Source organism: Acanthaster planci, linkage group LG05, assembly GCF_054643075.1.
Source record: "Acanthaster planci isolate LZ-2023a linkage group LG05, COTS_SCS, whole genome shotgun sequence".
Lineage (NCBI taxonomy): Eukaryota > Metazoa > Echinodermata > Asteroidea > Valvatida > Acanthasteridae > Acanthaster > Acanthaster planci.
This window is the reverse complement of record NC_141781.1, coordinates 16544248-16561570: the sequence shown is the minus strand read 5'-3', so window position 1 is coordinate 16561570 and position 17323 is coordinate 16544248. Positions and strand designations below refer to the sequence as shown.

Here is a 17323-nt window from a genome sequence, read left to right as displayed (position 1 = left end):
GCCTCAAAATATGCAGCAGATTTTCAAGGGAAACGATTGATGGATTGCGAAGCCTAATGCCAGAGACAATGTGGAATGTGATCAAAAGGAAAATTGAAGAAGAAAAAGGACAGAAACTTATGGGAACACGAAAAGAAATGCGCTCTTCAGCAGAGTTGCCTCATGATTTTGAGTCTGGCTGATTTAATGGAAGTAATGGGAATACTGTACATTTTGGCAGGGTTGTAAGCGTTGAAAACCTAATCACTAACATGGTTACTGAATAGGTTGAATACAATCACATTGTTGAAAGCTTTTACAACACCTTGTGGCTTCATGTGTCTGGCGATAAAGGGGGTAAATCTACAAAAATGGCAATCCAGACTCTAAACTCAAAGTCTGTGAAACTAATAGGGATTTTTTAGGGGGGTAAAGATGACAGGCATAACATTGAGACTGCATTCAAGCCAGTATTTGATGAGTTGCTGAATGTCACTAAGGATATTGCAAGACTGCGGCTTCCATGTCCAAACATTGATCAAACTGAACAGATGACACAGTTCAATCGCAAAGTGAAGAGCTAGATTTCACACCACTCCAGGAGCTAAATGCAAATAACCGGTACATCAGCCCAAAACTTGAATAAACAAATGATTCAAAATCAGAAACTTCAGGGGAGAATTAACAAAGATATTAAGAATGTCACTGGGCCTTTCATGACCAAATTTAACCAGGTCTTAGAGGAAATGAATATCAGAAAGCAGTCATATCATGGGGGTCCTTAATTGGCCCAGATGTACATAAAATGCTGAGGGATGGCAATTTCCAAAAATTTTCAGAAATTTTTTTGCCTATCTCCATTGACACATCCAGCGGTTGCAAAACATTCGGCTCTCAAGAATTTTGTGAACGAATACACGTGTTGTTCAAAAAATTCAAATCTTGCTATGTTCTGTACACACTAAACAGAATGCTTTGCAAACAGGTGCAACTGTTAGCATTGCGATGTTCTGAGTTTGGTTGCTGGTTCACTTTCCAAAAGAAAACATCAAAAGAACGTTTCACTTATTAACAGTTGAGGTTGTTAGACGAGCCAGGCTCTTGGGTACTGTTGGCAAGCCACAGGCAAAGGACTGCATTCCTTACTCAGAGCATTTTGAAACTTCTCTAATAACTGTATCATTTGGAATAAATATGCATCAACCCTTTCATAAAAAATAAAGCTGCTTCAGGTTTGTTATTCTCTTGGAAAACTATGGTCTTACTTCAGGCACATACAACTTTATTGTATTTAATATGGCAATGTTACTGTTCAATCGAGTACAGGCCCTGTATTTCAATAAATCTTCCTGTAATATCTTTTTTCTTAGCCAAAAAATCATGGCGTAAAATATGGAAAGTTAAACCATATTGTTGCTTTGCATTTTATTATCTCTTGATGTGCAATACTGAACATCTCTTATTACAATCACGATTGGACAATTCTGGATAGGGAACCTTTAAAAATATTATAGTAAACACTTCCAGTTTTGAATTCAGACGTGAGTGGATATGGAGGTACATGTATAACAAGGAGCACAGGTAACACAACTTGTACATTTAACAAGCAAATGAAGCAAAATAAGCGGAGGGACTGACAAAGTCTGCAGGTTTTTCCAAACAACCAGCTGATTCAGTCTACAAAAGGTATATTGAACGCATGACTAAAAATCATGGTGTGTTAAGTGACCTAAAATCAGTCTCTGGAAACCACAAACCCTTAAGATAGTAACCACATATTACAAGTCCACTGGTAAAGTAAACAGTCCTTCATAGTAAGTGACATACTAATGCAAAATTCCTCCACAACTTCCCCCTCAATAAATGAACTGCTACTTGCGGGGAAATTATGGCGAAAGTATTCACTTTCCCCACAATTTTAACGCAACTTGTCCCGGACGAGATTTGAAATGACTCCTAAATATAAAAAGAAATTAATACACCTGAGTTTCCGCGGACGCGCCGGCCAGCCTCAGTGGCAGGAAGGTAAATTTAAATATGAATGGTTCGCTGAAGTCAGTGTGTGGAGTCGGTCCATGGGGCGAATGAACTAAAAACCGCGGCTGCTTAGTTCCTGTCCAAACAATGGGGAAATGATTTAGGGGCCTGGGCTGAACCTTGTGTGTTTTTTGTTTTTGATACAACTTTCAAATTTTTAGGCAGAAAGTGCAGTAGGCAAGTTATTTTTATGTATTATGATTTTGTGAAAGCATGCTTCAACTCAATCATATGCTTCTACTAATTTGAAATAAACCAGAGCGATGATTTTTTCCCTTGTTTAGAGTCTTATTACAGTTGACTCTCATTATTACAAAATCCCCAGGACCACGTAAAAATGTACAATGCATACACGTGTATGCATGTACATTAAAAAAAATACGTGGTTGATGTTACATCAAACAGCTCTCTCGGTTGCAATTAATCAAATATATTGTGATGTGTTTAGAATAATAAAATTCACTGTCATTTGAAAAAAATGTTTATTGTGCATGTGAGATAAATAAAAGCAAATACATGTACACGTACATGTGAAAGCATCGATCCAGGGATTTTTAAAAGGCTTTCGATTGCCATGGATGACGACGAAGCTAAATGCCATGCACATATAGGCCTGTGTGTACCTGCAAGAATGTGAAGATTCATCAACTAGAGCCCACATCCATGTGAGTGGTCTTTTCAACACAAATTGTGTCTATAGTAAAGATTGCGGTAACACCATGTATTTATCTCTTCTTTGAGTATGTGTGGTTCTGAGAAGAACCGGGGAATAACTCGACGTTTCGAACAGTGTACTCTGTCCGTCTTCAGGAGACTGCAGGATTCTAACTGGGAGTGGAGCTTATATGGTGTAGAGAGGGATCCAGATGTAGGGATTAGCTCGGTGAGGCGTTAAGGCGGGAACAGTGATGGCGGGAACAATGGATGCTGCACTGGATCCTGGGGCTGCATGCCCTGTGTGTGTGTTTACCGGAGCGTGTCAGTTGGAGTTGGCAGTGGGAGAGTGAATAGCTGGGTGCCAAGGGGTATAGAAGAACCATAGGCTGACTGAGGGGGAAAACCTAACTAGGGAGTTCTAGGGTATAGGAGACCCATTGGACTGGGATGTGAGGATGGGGCGCCAGATATCGCTGACAAATTGTGTCATGGAGAGACATTTTTATTTAATTTTCCGTCTGTCTTATGATTTTCGACACTAACTAAATGACACGATTGATCGATAGTCCGAGTTCACTCGCCCACTGCGGCACAGCCGCCAACATGCAAGATGGTAGGTGAAGGAGCATGATGTCGTGAAGGAATAATTTTGCGGCAATATGAATAATTCAGTGATTGGGCGATTACTTGGGCTCTTGAGATGGGACAGTAGTCAAGCAAGCTTTTTTGGCCTATTTGTATCATAATAGGGAAGGGAATTTTTTTGCAGTTATGAATGATTATGACCATGATTCCATTTGTTCCACTTCTTGTGGGTGGTTCCATAAAAAATATGAAGATGAGAGCAATCCTGTCTTTTTTATTTATTTTTTAATGGTTTGTTTTTTAAATGAAATTACATGAAATAAAGTACTGTCATTAGAAAACCCAAGTGGAAACAGATCCGACATGTCACACCAAGCACAATTGGCGAAAAGATGAGATTTGCTACACGAAGTTACACGTACAATTAAGCGGCTGATTTTATTTATCAGGGGAAAGAAACCTTTAGGTAATAAAACACTGCATATAGTATCTCAATGTTGATTATTGCATCCCAAACTAAACCACGAGAATAAATAAAAAATGCAAAAATAATCACTACAATGCCGCCACAGCAAAGCCACGCGGCCACAGCTCACCATGGTGAGCATGTGCTCATGATTGCGCTGCATGGACGGCCAGCCCATTGCCCAGTGCGTGTCTGCACTTCATAGCTATAACCACATAAAAATGTACACGGTGAATGGGCGTGCAGTTGGGGAAATGAAAATTGAGCATTATATCGGTAAGAGTGTTATATCAGGGAGTGCTATAACGGGAATCTACTGTATGCCCTAGTCTTCAATAATGCCCCGGCAGCTTTTTTTATTGAGAATATCCGACGTTAACTGGTTAATTTTGAAATTATTCCCAAATTATTAAAGTCTGTGACTGGTTTTAGGCCTACAACTTCCAACATAGTACAATTAATATTCGCTGTCGCGCCGCGATATTGTGGAAGAGCATGCGGAGTGTGATCCGATCGTTTGGTCCACTCCCATATATGTTCCGTGGTCATCATGGGACAAGTCTTAGATCTTCACCGTTTCACGTATACTTTTCGTGGTTGATCTTATAAAAAAAACTGAGTTGCCTGCCTTTTTGCAAAAGTAAAATAATTTTGAATAGCCTATTTAAGTTTGCAACGTACACTAGTCAATGATTACAGTGGAACTACACAAGGGTGACCGCCCGGAAGACGGCAACCAGGGTGGTGGTACTATAGCTAAATACAGTCACAGGTCTACAGATTTATCATCGTAAACCATTGAGATACATTGAATAGTTTGCTGCTTAAGTCTTTTTATCGTGATTTTGAGTCTCCCGTCTTTGCAGGTATCTCTCAATCTCAGGCCATTCAACAAGTATATCCGGCCCAAGAAATTCCGGATGGAAACCATACTGACAGTAATACGCTCTATCGCAACGCCATCATGGGCTTCGACAATCGCCCTCAGGGACGCATATCTTCACATTCCTTTCCACAAGGTGGATTGCAAGTTTCTCCTCTTCATGTACAAGGGCCAAGTCTACGAATTTTGGGCCCTGCCTTTTAGTCTTTTGACATCCCCCAGGGTCTTCACCCGGGTGGCGAAGACTGTCGCCACCCATCTACGTCAGCTGGATGTGCTGATCTTCCAGTACCTTGACGATTTGCTGATCGTAGGTCGTACTTTAAAGGAAGCCGTAGCATCAACTCATCTAACCTATGACCTTTCTTCTCGCCTGGGCTTCATCATAAATTGAGAAAAGTCAACACTGTCTCCGTCTCAGTCCCCAACTTACCTCGGGGCAGAACTCAATCTCCACAGGGGTATTATCACCCGACGGCCGATCGCATCGCCAACCTCCGAGGGTACGTATCCCTTTTTTGCTCAACCCAGTCTCATCCAGCCGTCGCATAGCTTTGTCTCCTCGGGCTGATGGCGAGTATGATCAACCTGACACCATGGTGCAGGCTTTGCATGAGACCTCTTCAACTTCATCTGCTCTCCAGTTATCGGCCCAAATGGGATTCAATCAGTCATATGGTTCCTGTATCGGATGACGTTCAACATCATCTGCTTTGGTAGTTAGAGGAACGTCACTTAATCGTCGGTCTACCATCCCTACGGCCAAAACCGGCCGTAGTAATAACAACCGATGCATCATCTCGCGGCTGGGGGGGGCCGCCCTCCCTCCTCACCAGATCTCGGTAACCTGGCCCCCTGCCTTCCAGGCAAACCACATCAATGTGTTGGAGCTTCAGGCGATATTCCACGCTCGGCAATGCTTCCTGCCGTACGTCAAAGGGAAGAATGTCCTAAGTCGTTCGGACAATTCTACAGCTGGGGCGTACATCAATCACCAGGGTGGCACTCGTTCCCCCAAATTCTGTGCCCTCAGCTGGGAGATCCTACAGTTGACAAGGGAACATGCAGTCAACCTGAAAGCCTTCCACATAGCCGGCCCCGACAACACTATAGCGGAGGCTCTCTCCCACGGCAAAATACTCCCAACAGAATGGACATCCAGAGGTCATCAAGACCCTCTTCACCATGTTAGAGAAGCCTCACATCGATCTCTTCGCCTCTCCCATCAACGCCCAACTTCAGATCTTCTGCACTAGATCTCCGCGCCCCCAAGCCCGGGCCACAATAAAGATCCTCGGCCCAACCATGGCCGGCTTGGCTTGGTCAAAGCAAGGGTCGAAGCTCGACGTTGGGTTGGTTGCAAGAGCCGAGGATGAAAGGATTGTGTCCTGGGTGGCAGTGGCTTTGGATTCTGAGGCTGACGCGACTGAGTTTGTCGCAAGACAGGAGTAATCGGCTCCCAGAAAGAGAGCTTCTTAGTGGTGTCAATATGCTTGGCTTCTGCCTTGAGAGATTCCAAGAACTTGCTAGCAAAAGAGGTCCTTGCCAGAAAGCAGGAGATCTTGAAGTCTAGATTTTACGCCTTCACAAGGAATGTGCATCGCCTCCAAGGCACTGGCTCTGCAGGTAGAGGAAGCCAGGCAGGAAATCCAGGTGAACTGCTCGAACATGAGGGCCAGGCCCTCATTGAGGCCACAAAGCACCAGGGCAGCAAAATCTGGGGACACTGGCGAGTTCTCCTCGCAGGCACGTGCCTTGTATTCCGAGAGGAGAAGGAGGAAGGCTGAATAGCATAGACCGAGATGAGAAGCCTTGTTGACTTTAACCAATGCTGTTTCGAGGCGAGACTTGTCACCATCACGGAATATCGACTTCAAAGGAGGCTTGCCCAAGTCAGCAATGATTTTGTCTCTAGCTGCGTTGGGAACCTACAGTACCAATAGGAAGTTATTGTGGTCCTCCGTTGGGAAGTGGTAGTAAGCCAGGGCACTAGGGGGATAAGGGCACCAACATGCTGCCTTGCTGATTCAGTCAAAGATTTGATGCATGAGCGGTTGAGCGGAATTTCCGAGAAAGTTGGACCCGAAGATTCCAGTCTGGTTGTGTGGCATTTGAAGGAAGTGTGACTGGTATCCCTTTCTGGGGGAGAGGGAGCCCAGTGGACGAAGGCCTGGATCATATCACATTGAAGAGGATGAAGTCAGCCCTCAGATGGGGAGAGATTGCCCACCGAATCAGTATCATCTTCTCCTGACGATGGTGTCTGCTGCTTGAACTGAAGCACAGTCATGCCAGGGTCAGATCCGTGGGTGCTACAGTACATGACAGAATGTTCTAGAAGGGAAACACCAGCTTGACTCAAGCTTCGATGAGTTCTACACTCGGAGTAGTCGTCTGTGACTGCAGAACGGGTTGGGGCTGTAGGAGCCGGGAGAGGAAAGTCCGGGTCCGGAGCAGTAGAAGCCGGTGTGTGTTTCTTGCTCAGGCAGCAGACTAGGGAGGAATGAGATCCGTTGATAGACTGCTTGAACGCTGTCATCCATAGACTGGAACGCTGTCAACCATGGTTCAGGAGAGCGTTTGCGTTGCTTGGAATGATGTCTCTTGTTGGCTTTTGAAGAAACTGATGAAACAGAACACTTGCCCTCTGGTCTAGAATGCAAGGGTGAATCAGCAGCCGACACGGTGCGTAAGGTCGGAGGTTCATCCCCTGGGAGCAGGCGAGATCTTGGCTGGTACAGACGCCGTCTTCTTGGGGTGAGGGACCAGCCAAGGACGGTCCCGGTTTTCCAAGTATACCAAGCCGAAAGCCAGAGCCGCGGATGGGTTGTGGAAGTCGGGAGCTGTGGCAGGGTAGTAGTTCGGTAGGCTCCAAGGTGCCCTGTGAGTTCTTGGGTGTCCCTGTAAAGTGGACCAATTCATCAGGCACGCCTGACCTGGTGGAGCATGGGGAGCCTGTCCTGGCATTGTCGGTATGAGGCCGACTGGGTTTCGGGTCGGTCAGTACTAGCGAGGATGCGGCCTTGTGTGTGACACAGCTACAACAGCCGGTAGCCATTGCAGGCAGCGGGGGGGGGAAGAGGACCCCCGTTGGTCTGCTGGCTTTTGTGAGCGATAGGCATTCAATCGGCCGATTTGCGTCTTCGACGGTCGGTGGAGGCACTGGCTCAGTTGATTAGGCTGTCTGTTGGAGGGCGGAGAGATAGAATGGTTCGACATTTCAAAGTCCCTGATGAAAGGCTTCCCCCACCATGCTTCCACAGATGAATAGGGGTTTAAGCGGATTACTGTAAACATTGTATAGAGCTGAACGATTAAAACCACAAGCAGGTTCCTTCTGGGATAGATTACATGTACCACTACTTGCAAACAATAGACCCCAGGATGGAGAAGTTTGAGATCAACAACCAGACCAGCATCCCAGGCCGGTATGAAAGGGGTTTTTGCAACAAGGCGAGCTTACCGGGGGGCCCTTTTCAAACCGGGTCTAAATGGTCGCTGGCCCTTAGGAAACGGAGCGCCCACTCAAGCAGTTAGGCCTTAATCCACAATGGCTGCTTAAATAAGGAAACGCCCACTCGAGCGGTTACAAGGGAAGAACCCCTAAAATTACAATCCGCCCCCTCATGCAGCTAGGATTGTGTGGATTATATGGGCCGCTAACGTGCGAATGCACCCACTTAAGCCACCCGGCCAATGGGGAGTTTAGAGTTGACTGTTCCTCGTAACACTGACGGTAAACACCTGCAGAATGCACACACACAAAAAAAAGGGCACCAAAAAACAAGGAAATAACACTCTTACCAACAAGAATGAAATCACACAAGGTAAAGGTTTATTCAGAAATGATGACTGGATGATTAAAGTCAACACACAACCGTGTAGCGAAAATGGAACTCGAAAAACTTGAAGACGTCTAAAAGACACTTGTCCTTGCTTTTGCTCTTGTTTAAATTAATGACAGTGATAACTTATGTCTTAGACTTTGGCAGTTATTAACCACTACCTGCCGGGGACTCCAGAATCGAAGCCGTATGGTTTATATGCGTGGCCCGGGTCTCCGAACTCGGACAAAAGAAACAGGGCCCTGTATCAAAAGACCGTACTCCAAACAAAAGACCAGGCTGCTGGGCATTACCACCATTTTTCACTCTCAAAAGTGGTGATAATCCAGCATTGTTTTGAAACCGTATACCAGGGTTTGGGGCATTGAGAGCGAGCGGATTACCACCGGGGACAAAAAGCGCTCCACCACCCCAGCGATGAGCCACACAGCACCGCTGCACGCTAATCTGGCCCCTATTGAAAAGAGGTCAGCAATGCACTGAGCCAGGTTCGTGAACAAAAGACAGTTGTATAACGCCGCACAATCTCGGGCGTCAATAAAGGTCACATGTCAACTTAGAGTAGTGCCTAAACATTACTTCGTGCAGCTATAAACGACCGTTAAATGGAATGATGAATTTTTGAAGGATTTTGAAAACGGAAAAAATGATAATCATGCCGGCCCAGCATCATCAACGTTGAAAAATGCCCCGGCATGAAGTGGTTAAAGCCTTGATCGAGTTGTTATTTTTGCGGGTTGCACGTGACATACAACAAGTAGTGAGTATGCAACCAACAGGAACCTCAAACATGTGCTTAGCAACGCTATGCAAAAAGTCGGGCACTGGGCCTTTATAACGTGCATATGCACACAGACTTAAAAGGGGACTGACTGCAGCAATCAAACATTTTTTAAACGAGTGGATTAGGTGGAGACTTTTGTTTCACTGGTTCCAGCTATTTTGGAGCATGGTTCAAAACCACATGTTCAAGCTATGACTGGAACCAGTGAAACTTAACTCCAAGCCAAATCCACTCATTTGGCTTGAATTTACCCACGAGGGCCAGTTTCCCTACAATCGTGACAATGGCCACGGGTGTGCAAGTGTGTGCATGCATCGCATGCGAGAGTGCGGCGTGCACTTGGCGACATAGTAAACAAAATTGTACCGTATTATGGTTCCGTGACTAGGCTGATCCGAAGTGAAGTCAAAAAGCTCAGGTATTTTTCATAACAAAAGTAGAACAAATGATAAAAATGTTTAGGTACATGGAATCAAACAGGCGTAAGTACTTGTGCCCGTCAGTATGATTTATGGGTGCACTTCTGAGACAAACAGGTGCATTTTAGCTACCTGCACCCGTTAATTTCGAGCCCTGTTGACGAGGCATGCTCTGAGTTTTTCCGGTAAGCCTGCCAGATTCTACAAGATTGGGTTTTCTGGCAGGTTGTCTCTTGTAAATATAGCGCCCTCTACTGGTAGAGCTATTTGGCTGCACTACCCAGCGCATGCTGGCCGCACGGTGCACTGGCCAGAACAGTAAAACCAGTCTTGGGGCAACTAGGCCTGGGCCTGCATTAACGTTATCAGTTGGGAATTCAATCCAATGGAATCCTGCTCTGTTAATTAACATGTAGCCTGAAGTTACTTACCTTTCAACAATTTTATGGTTTCTGCCTGACAATTTAGCCTTGCGAGTCTTGAGCTCAGCCCGACAGCTCGAAGAGACAAATTTAACCATAGTTTTTGAGTTGATGCCATTAGCTTCAGTTCTTGATGACATTTGAGTTGCTTTGCTTTGAGCTACCATGCTATCAGCATTGCACGTATTATTTTAATAGCAGATGACCTGATGGCAGTATTGTTATGCAGCAGTTATGAAGTTGCAACTTTTACCTGGTAAGTTTGCAGAACTCTACTGGCAGATATTCACAAAAGTCTCCCATTGTTTCATCTCAGAAAGGAGAATAGTATATGTTGGCAGAACATACATGTAACTCTAATTTGACTCCTTCATTTGCTATGGATAAAAAGCAGAAACTGTGGCTTACCCTTGAGATGCGTGATGTCACCGTAATGTATTTGGAGGGTAAGATATTTGATTCCGCTGCTCCCCCCGATATGAAAACCAACACCTTGTATAAATAAAAAAAAATTTAAAAAGTTTCAGACAGTTACTGTACATGTAACTGATTGAATATAACTATAAATACAGTACAAACATGTATTTTAAGGCTCCAATGTAACGTTAACTTTCTGAATTTTGTCACACCACTGCAAAATAAAAATGGTGGGTTGATGTCCAACATTAACATATATAAATCAAGGGGTGGGGGATGCTGTATTTATTGTGTATAAAAATATTCTCTACAGAAAATCGTTTAAAATGCAGAGTATTTCCAAACAATTTTTGTTTTTTTCCTTTCTTTCTTTTTTTTTTGGGGGGGAGTATGGTAGGGCAAATAGTTTCTATGCATGTATTGCTCTCCTTTCTCATGTTTACTTAGGTATGGAATGGAATTTGAATTTCTGAAGCAGAATTCAGGAATTGGCAAAACGAAATATATCCATTTTTGAAACGGGAAATCATTGGCTCTTTACACTGCATTGGTCCTTCACTTCACAAACTTATGAAAAAAGAGAAACAACATATATAATGTGTGTCTACACATCCATATACATGTACCTGTTGGAATTGTTGGCTGTGATGCATTCCTTGCCCAGGCAAACAGTATGTTACCTTTTCCCCTGCACGAACCCATACGAACACAGTCACTGGAATAAAGCACATGAAATATCAGTGATCTTTGTGTACATGAAGCTTGATGACACCAAAGTATCACAAAAGCACACATGAAAAGAGGAGACTGCATACCCTTTCTGCTTTTTAATCTTTAACCATACATATAAAGTTAACTGTGAAAACTGGTGAAATGTGCATACTTACTATGACAACCCCGGAGAAACTTGCACATCACCACAACCATAAAGGAGCATATGGTGGGCTGTGTTCATATTTGCATGTGGCTCAAATCCAACTGCAGAGAAAAGAAGACAACATTTACAGTTATAAACAGGAAAACAAAACAATAAAGAATATGCATGTTTACATGTAAAAGTAACCTGAGACAAATCAAGCCAAATCATACAGTTAAGAATCACCGAGTGATGTCTGAAACCATGCAAATTAAAGGTTGTACCTGGCAAATTTCATAATGGTCAGCATTGTTGTAAAATGTGTTATTTCATTATTTGCATAGCAGGCAACTCATCATTATTATAATAGCAACACACAAGATAAGAGATCTTATTCTTATCTGTTGAAATAACTCGAGTCAACCTATTTCCCCCAGCCTCAGATCTCATGCAACTTCCATAGAATTCAAGCAGTGCCAAGAAGAGCCACCTTCTGCAGCAAATTCCACCTTGACTGCTGAGCCAATCTCGTTAATATGTTCTCAATGGACCTGAGAATGGTACCCAGAGCAACAACCACAACTGGAACGACCTTAAACCTGACCTTGCAGAATTTCCACAGCTCTTTTGCCAAATCCTAGTACTTCTGGACCTTTTCCTTCTCCTTGCTGTCAATTCTGGTGTCACCTAGTATTGCCACATCTATAATGGGGCACAAGTCCTCAGCTCTATCTAGAATAACATCTGGCTGCCTATGTTCTACAACATGGTCAGTCTGGATATTGAAATCCCAGAGTACCTTAACATCCTCAGTCTCTATTACTTTTTCTGGGAAATGCTCCTACCACTTCCCCTTGACTGCCACTCCTCAATTCCGACAAAGATCCCAGCCGATTACCTTGGCTAATTTGCCATGCCTTTCCTCGTAATCTATCTGGGCCATCTTGCTGCAATCAAAAACTAAGTGAAATACACTCTCCTCTCTCTCCCCACACATCCTATACAAAAGAGACCCATTGGCTTCCTCTATCCTGGGCTTCATCACATTCTCCTCAGGGCCTGGTCCTGTGTTGCTGCTATCAACCCTTCCGTCTTCTTCAAGTCACCATTTTTCAATCATTCCCAGGTCTTATTCCCTGCCTCCTCCAGTGTTTCAGAAATTTCCTATGAAGCGGCTTGCCTTCTCAGTCCTGGAACCTCCTCTCCTCCTTCCTCTTGTATGTCCCAGCCAAGCTCCATTCCCACGACATGTTTCTTGGCCACCTTCACCATCATACAATCGTACCCATCAAGACTCCTCTTCTCTATGCTCACACAATCCACCACACTCATCAGTTCCGTCCTCCATCATTCCTTAACAAGTAGAGCCTGCCGACATTAGCCCTCGGATACAGCATACCATGCATCATCTTCAGCTTCCTGGTCTTCCTGTCAATAGACTTAGTCCGGCAGCCAGAGGGGTGAAACATGTTTTATTGGATATATAATGTTTCTTTGCATATTCTAGATAAGGAGGTCATACTTCAAAAAATCTAAATGATGACACCTTGTCATGGTTGGGCAATTTGAGTTATTGATTATGTTTTTATCGACAGTTTACCAATAAATACTGGTTGCACAGTTAAAAACAAATAAAAAACACAATTTCAAAGAAACTGATGTCCCATATTTACATATTAAAATATATAAGGAATAAAGACCTTTAAATGTAGAACTGAGGTTAGCTGCAGTTGAAAGTGGCCATGGGTGTGCTTGGGGAGTGGTTGGTGCATAAACATGTTCAAATAAATTCTAATATTAAACTACAAATATAAAGTGAGGTTGCCTTATATTGTAATGTTCAGTAAAATAAGCCGATAAGCCTAGATTTCTCAGAACAGACATTGGGACTATAAGAGGGGCATGGTTTGAAAAGGAGATTAGTGGAATAAGATGTTCACTTACAAATCTATCAGATTTAATGTAAGAGAGCAATAATACTGTTGATGAATGTATTAAGCCTTTAATTTTAGTGCCATAATTTTGTCGATATTTTCTACAGATGGGATTTCAAGCTATTCATGGTGACAGACGACTAAGATGGAAAGCTTGCGGTAAGCACCATGCAATATCTCTTTTTGAGTCTGTGTGGTTCTGATAAGAACCGGAGAGGCTCAACGTTTCAGACAGTGTGCTCTGTCCGTCATCAGGAGACTGAAGAGATGCCGACAGGGAGTGGGGCGTATATGCTGGTTGGAGGTACTGGAGTGTGATGGATCCTGCTGTGTGGTCAGGTGGAACGGTGGATCCTCCTGGGTACTGATGCATGTCAGTTGGTCATGGGCTGTGGTGGGGGAAGTTTGCCTGGGTATAGGAGACCCTGGGCGGGGGGGGGGAGTCTTAGGGTATAGAGGACCCATCAGACCGGGAGGTGAGGAGGGGCTGCCAGATATAGCTGATGGAGAAGCCGATGTCTTGAGGTACGGTGGGGTGCTTGGAGATTTCCAAGGCTTCTCTAATGCGTCTTGGGTACCACTGTTCAATGTTGGCGATGAGGTGGGCTTCTTCCCAGTTGATGGTGTGGTTCAGTCCAGTCTGGCATCATTGGATGAAGAGATCAGCGCGACACAAGACCAACTCAAGGCCACAATGTCCGCTGTAGACTTCAACAAGATTGAACGGCTCACCACCTCATCCAGCGACCACGCCTTCAAGGAAGCCCGCCAACGACAAGTCAAGAAATTCCTGAAGATGACTAGCCCCAAGAATACCCTCAGCAGCACTCCACCCCAGGCAATGGGATCTCCTATATCCCTACGCCCTCGCACATCAAACCCCATGAGATGCTCAGTACCACCCCACCTTCAGTCCAAGGAGTCCTTCACTAAGCACACCGTGGTCAACATGAGTAAGCGCTCCTTATCCCCTAGCGAGGAAAAGGTTCTTGCCCTAGGCCTGAACTTTGCGCTCACTCCCCGGTCCCTGCCCAAGGAAGAGATTATCCAAGCCACTGAGCCCACTCTCCACCGCCTTGACAAGACCACCGCCGATGAGATCCGCCTCGACATCAGCCAAGCCCTCCGGAAGCACAAGAACCCCAAGCCCAACACCACCAGAGAAGACCGTTCGGCCATCAAGTCCCTCCGCCAAGACAAATCCATCCACATCCTCCTTGCGGACAAGGGCAACGCCACGGTAGTTATGGACCGGGTTGAGTATGACCACAAGGTCAGGGATATACTCAATTCCGGCAGCTACCGTGAACTTCAAAGAGACCCCACGGCAACCAACGAGAGAAAGCTGCAGCAGAAGCTTCTCTCCCTCCACCGCTCTGGGAACATCACAGAACAACTATACAGACAGCTACGTCCATCCAACTCAAGGCCCAAAATTCTTCGGCCAGCCCAAAATACACAAGAAAGAGACCCCATTACGCACCATCGTCGCTTCCAGACGAGGGCCCACCGACAACACTGCAAGACACCTAGCCAAGATCCTTCGCCCCCTAGTTGGCAACACCCAGCACCACATCAAGAACTCAGATGAATTCTCGTCCATCATCCAAGACCTCCGGCTGCAGCCAAGCGACATCATGGTTAGCTTTGATGTCGTGTCACTTTTCACCAGCGTTCCCACCTCCGACGCAACCACCATAGCAACAGACCGACTCCAAGCTGACACCAGCCTGAAGGACCGCACCGACCTCACCCCCAGCCAGCTTCAAGACCTCCTCACCACCTGCGTCGATTCTGCCAGCTTCAAGTGGCGGGACAAATTCTATGAACAAACAGCTGGAACCTCCATGGGAAAAGTTCGAGCAGACCACCATCGCCACAGCAGACCACCGCCCCAAGATCTGGCTCCGGTACGTGGATGACACCTTCGTCATCTGGGAGCACGGACAAGACAAGCTTCAACTCTTCTTGGACCACCTCAACGGGCTTCACAGAAGCATCCAATTCACCATGGAACAAGAGTGGCATGGCTACATTTCGTTTCTTGATGTTGAGGTGTCCAGAAGGGAGGATGGCAGTCTTGCCCGGCGGGTTTATCGCAAGCCCACCCACACTGACCGGTACCTCAACAGCGCCTCTTTCCACCACCCCAAGATCAAATCATCGGTCAACAGAGCCCTCATCCGCCGAGCCTACAACATATGCGACCAAGAACACCTGCGCAAGGAACTCTACCACATCTCCACGGCACTCCAACGCAATGGATACCAGCCCCAGCAGATCAAAACTCAAGACCCAAGATCAAGTCCCCCTCCCAGCCGTCGGGTCCCCTATACCCAAAGCCAACTAGATAAGGCCCCTAGTTCGGTCACTCTCCCCTACCTAGGACGTATCTCCCACCACATTAAGTGTATCCTGAGCAAGCACAACATCAAGGTGTTCTACACAACCCCCCTCAAGATCCAAGGAATGCTGACTTCTCACAAGGACCGGCAAGATCCACACCGCCGACCAGGTGTATACAAGATGCCCTGCCAGTGTGGCAAAGTGTACAACGGAGAGACTGGTAGGGACCTCCCTACCAGGATCAAAGAACACAGAGCCCATGGCAGAAAGGGGGAATAAGAGAAGTCAGCCATCATCAAACATTCCCACGCCGAAGACCACACCATCAACTGGGAAGAAGCCCACCTCATCGCCAACATTGAACAGTGGTACCCAAGACGCATTAGAGAAGCCTTGGAAATCTCAAAGCACCCCACCGTACCTCAATACATCGGCTTCTCCATCAGCGATATCTGGAAGCCCCTCCTCACCTCCCGGTCTGATGGGTCCTCTATACCCTAAGACTCTAAGACTCCCCCCCCTCCCAGGGTCTCCTATACCCAGGCAAACTTCCCCCACCACAGCCCATGACCAACTGACATGCATCAGTACCCAGGAGGATCCACCGTTCCACCTGACCACACAGCAGGATCCGCCACACTCCAGTACCTCCAACCAGCATATAAGCCCCACTCCCTGTCAGCATCTCTTCAGTCTCCTGATGACGGACAGAGCACACTGTCTGAAACGTTGAGCCTCTCCGGTTCTTATCAGAACCACAAAGACTCAAAAAGAGATATTGCATGGTGCTTACCGCAAGCTTTCCATCTTAATTTTCTACAGACCAAGACACATCGTTGGACTAAGAACAGGTTCCTGAGGCACGGAGTTACTGGGGCTTTTTATTGGGCGGGAGGGCAACTTGTTCCAAACTAAACTAAATATATTGTATATTCACTAAAAGTGAACTGTTAAGTGAACTATTTCTCTGAGAATAGAAGCAAGGTTCTCTGTTGCATCAATACACTGCACTTTAAAATGAAAACTGTTCTTGTGAGAATGGTCTTACAAAAAGTTTGTTCAACATTCAAAGGTTTACTGTAATACAAAGGCCTACATTCTTTCAAAAGCTAGAGTAAGGAAAGTTTGACTGAAAGGTTGTCCCATCTGGATACACAGGTACATGTATGTCACAATGGCTTTTTAACAAGCTCTTTACAATTGCTGTTCACTTCAAGTATGAACATGGTGAAGTCTGGTGATGGTGTCATATCCAGAGATGGCAAGAAGTTTTGCTTTAGATGTTTGACCTTCTCAATTAACCCTCACCCCTTAGGCTCCTGCACTAGAAAGCATACTGAACCTCACAAAATCCAACAGGTTCATGTACTTGTCTATGAACTTGTACATGCAGGGTAGTGTACCAAACCTGATAAACTCCAACAGAATGAGCCCGTTGGAATTTGAGTGATATGGTATGGATGGATCTATGCAGTATAGGATGACTTGCACTGAACAGTACCAAACCTGACAAAATCAAGTCCAACCATTGGTACAGCAAGCCAGACACTGCACACAATGAACCCTGTGTGTCCCAACTCACACAGAATCCAACACCATCTCCCTGGGTCTTTCATCCCAAGTCTCACAAAATTCAACAACAAGTTCCTCAGGTACGGTACCAAACCTGCCAAAACCTCACAAAACCTGCTGT

General features: G+C 45.4%; 1 protein-coding gene across 1 annotated transcript in view; it reads right to left on the bottom strand.

Annotated features, from left to right (window-relative positions):
* pam (peptidylglycine alpha-amidating monooxygenase) overlaps nt 1–17323 on the bottom strand; it is a 234795-nt gene that overhangs the window by 185623 nt on the left and 31849 nt on the right. Inside the window, exons 4-6 of the mRNA XM_022250921.2 lie at nt 11382–11472; nt 11121–11209; nt 10486–10569 (exon numbers count right to left, since the gene is read on the bottom strand). Coding sequence (XP_022106613.1) covers nt 10486–10569; nt 11121–11209; nt 11382–11472 — 264 coding nt within the window. The remainder of the gene's footprint in view (nt 1–10485; nt 10570–11120; nt 11210–11381; nt 11473–17323) is intronic.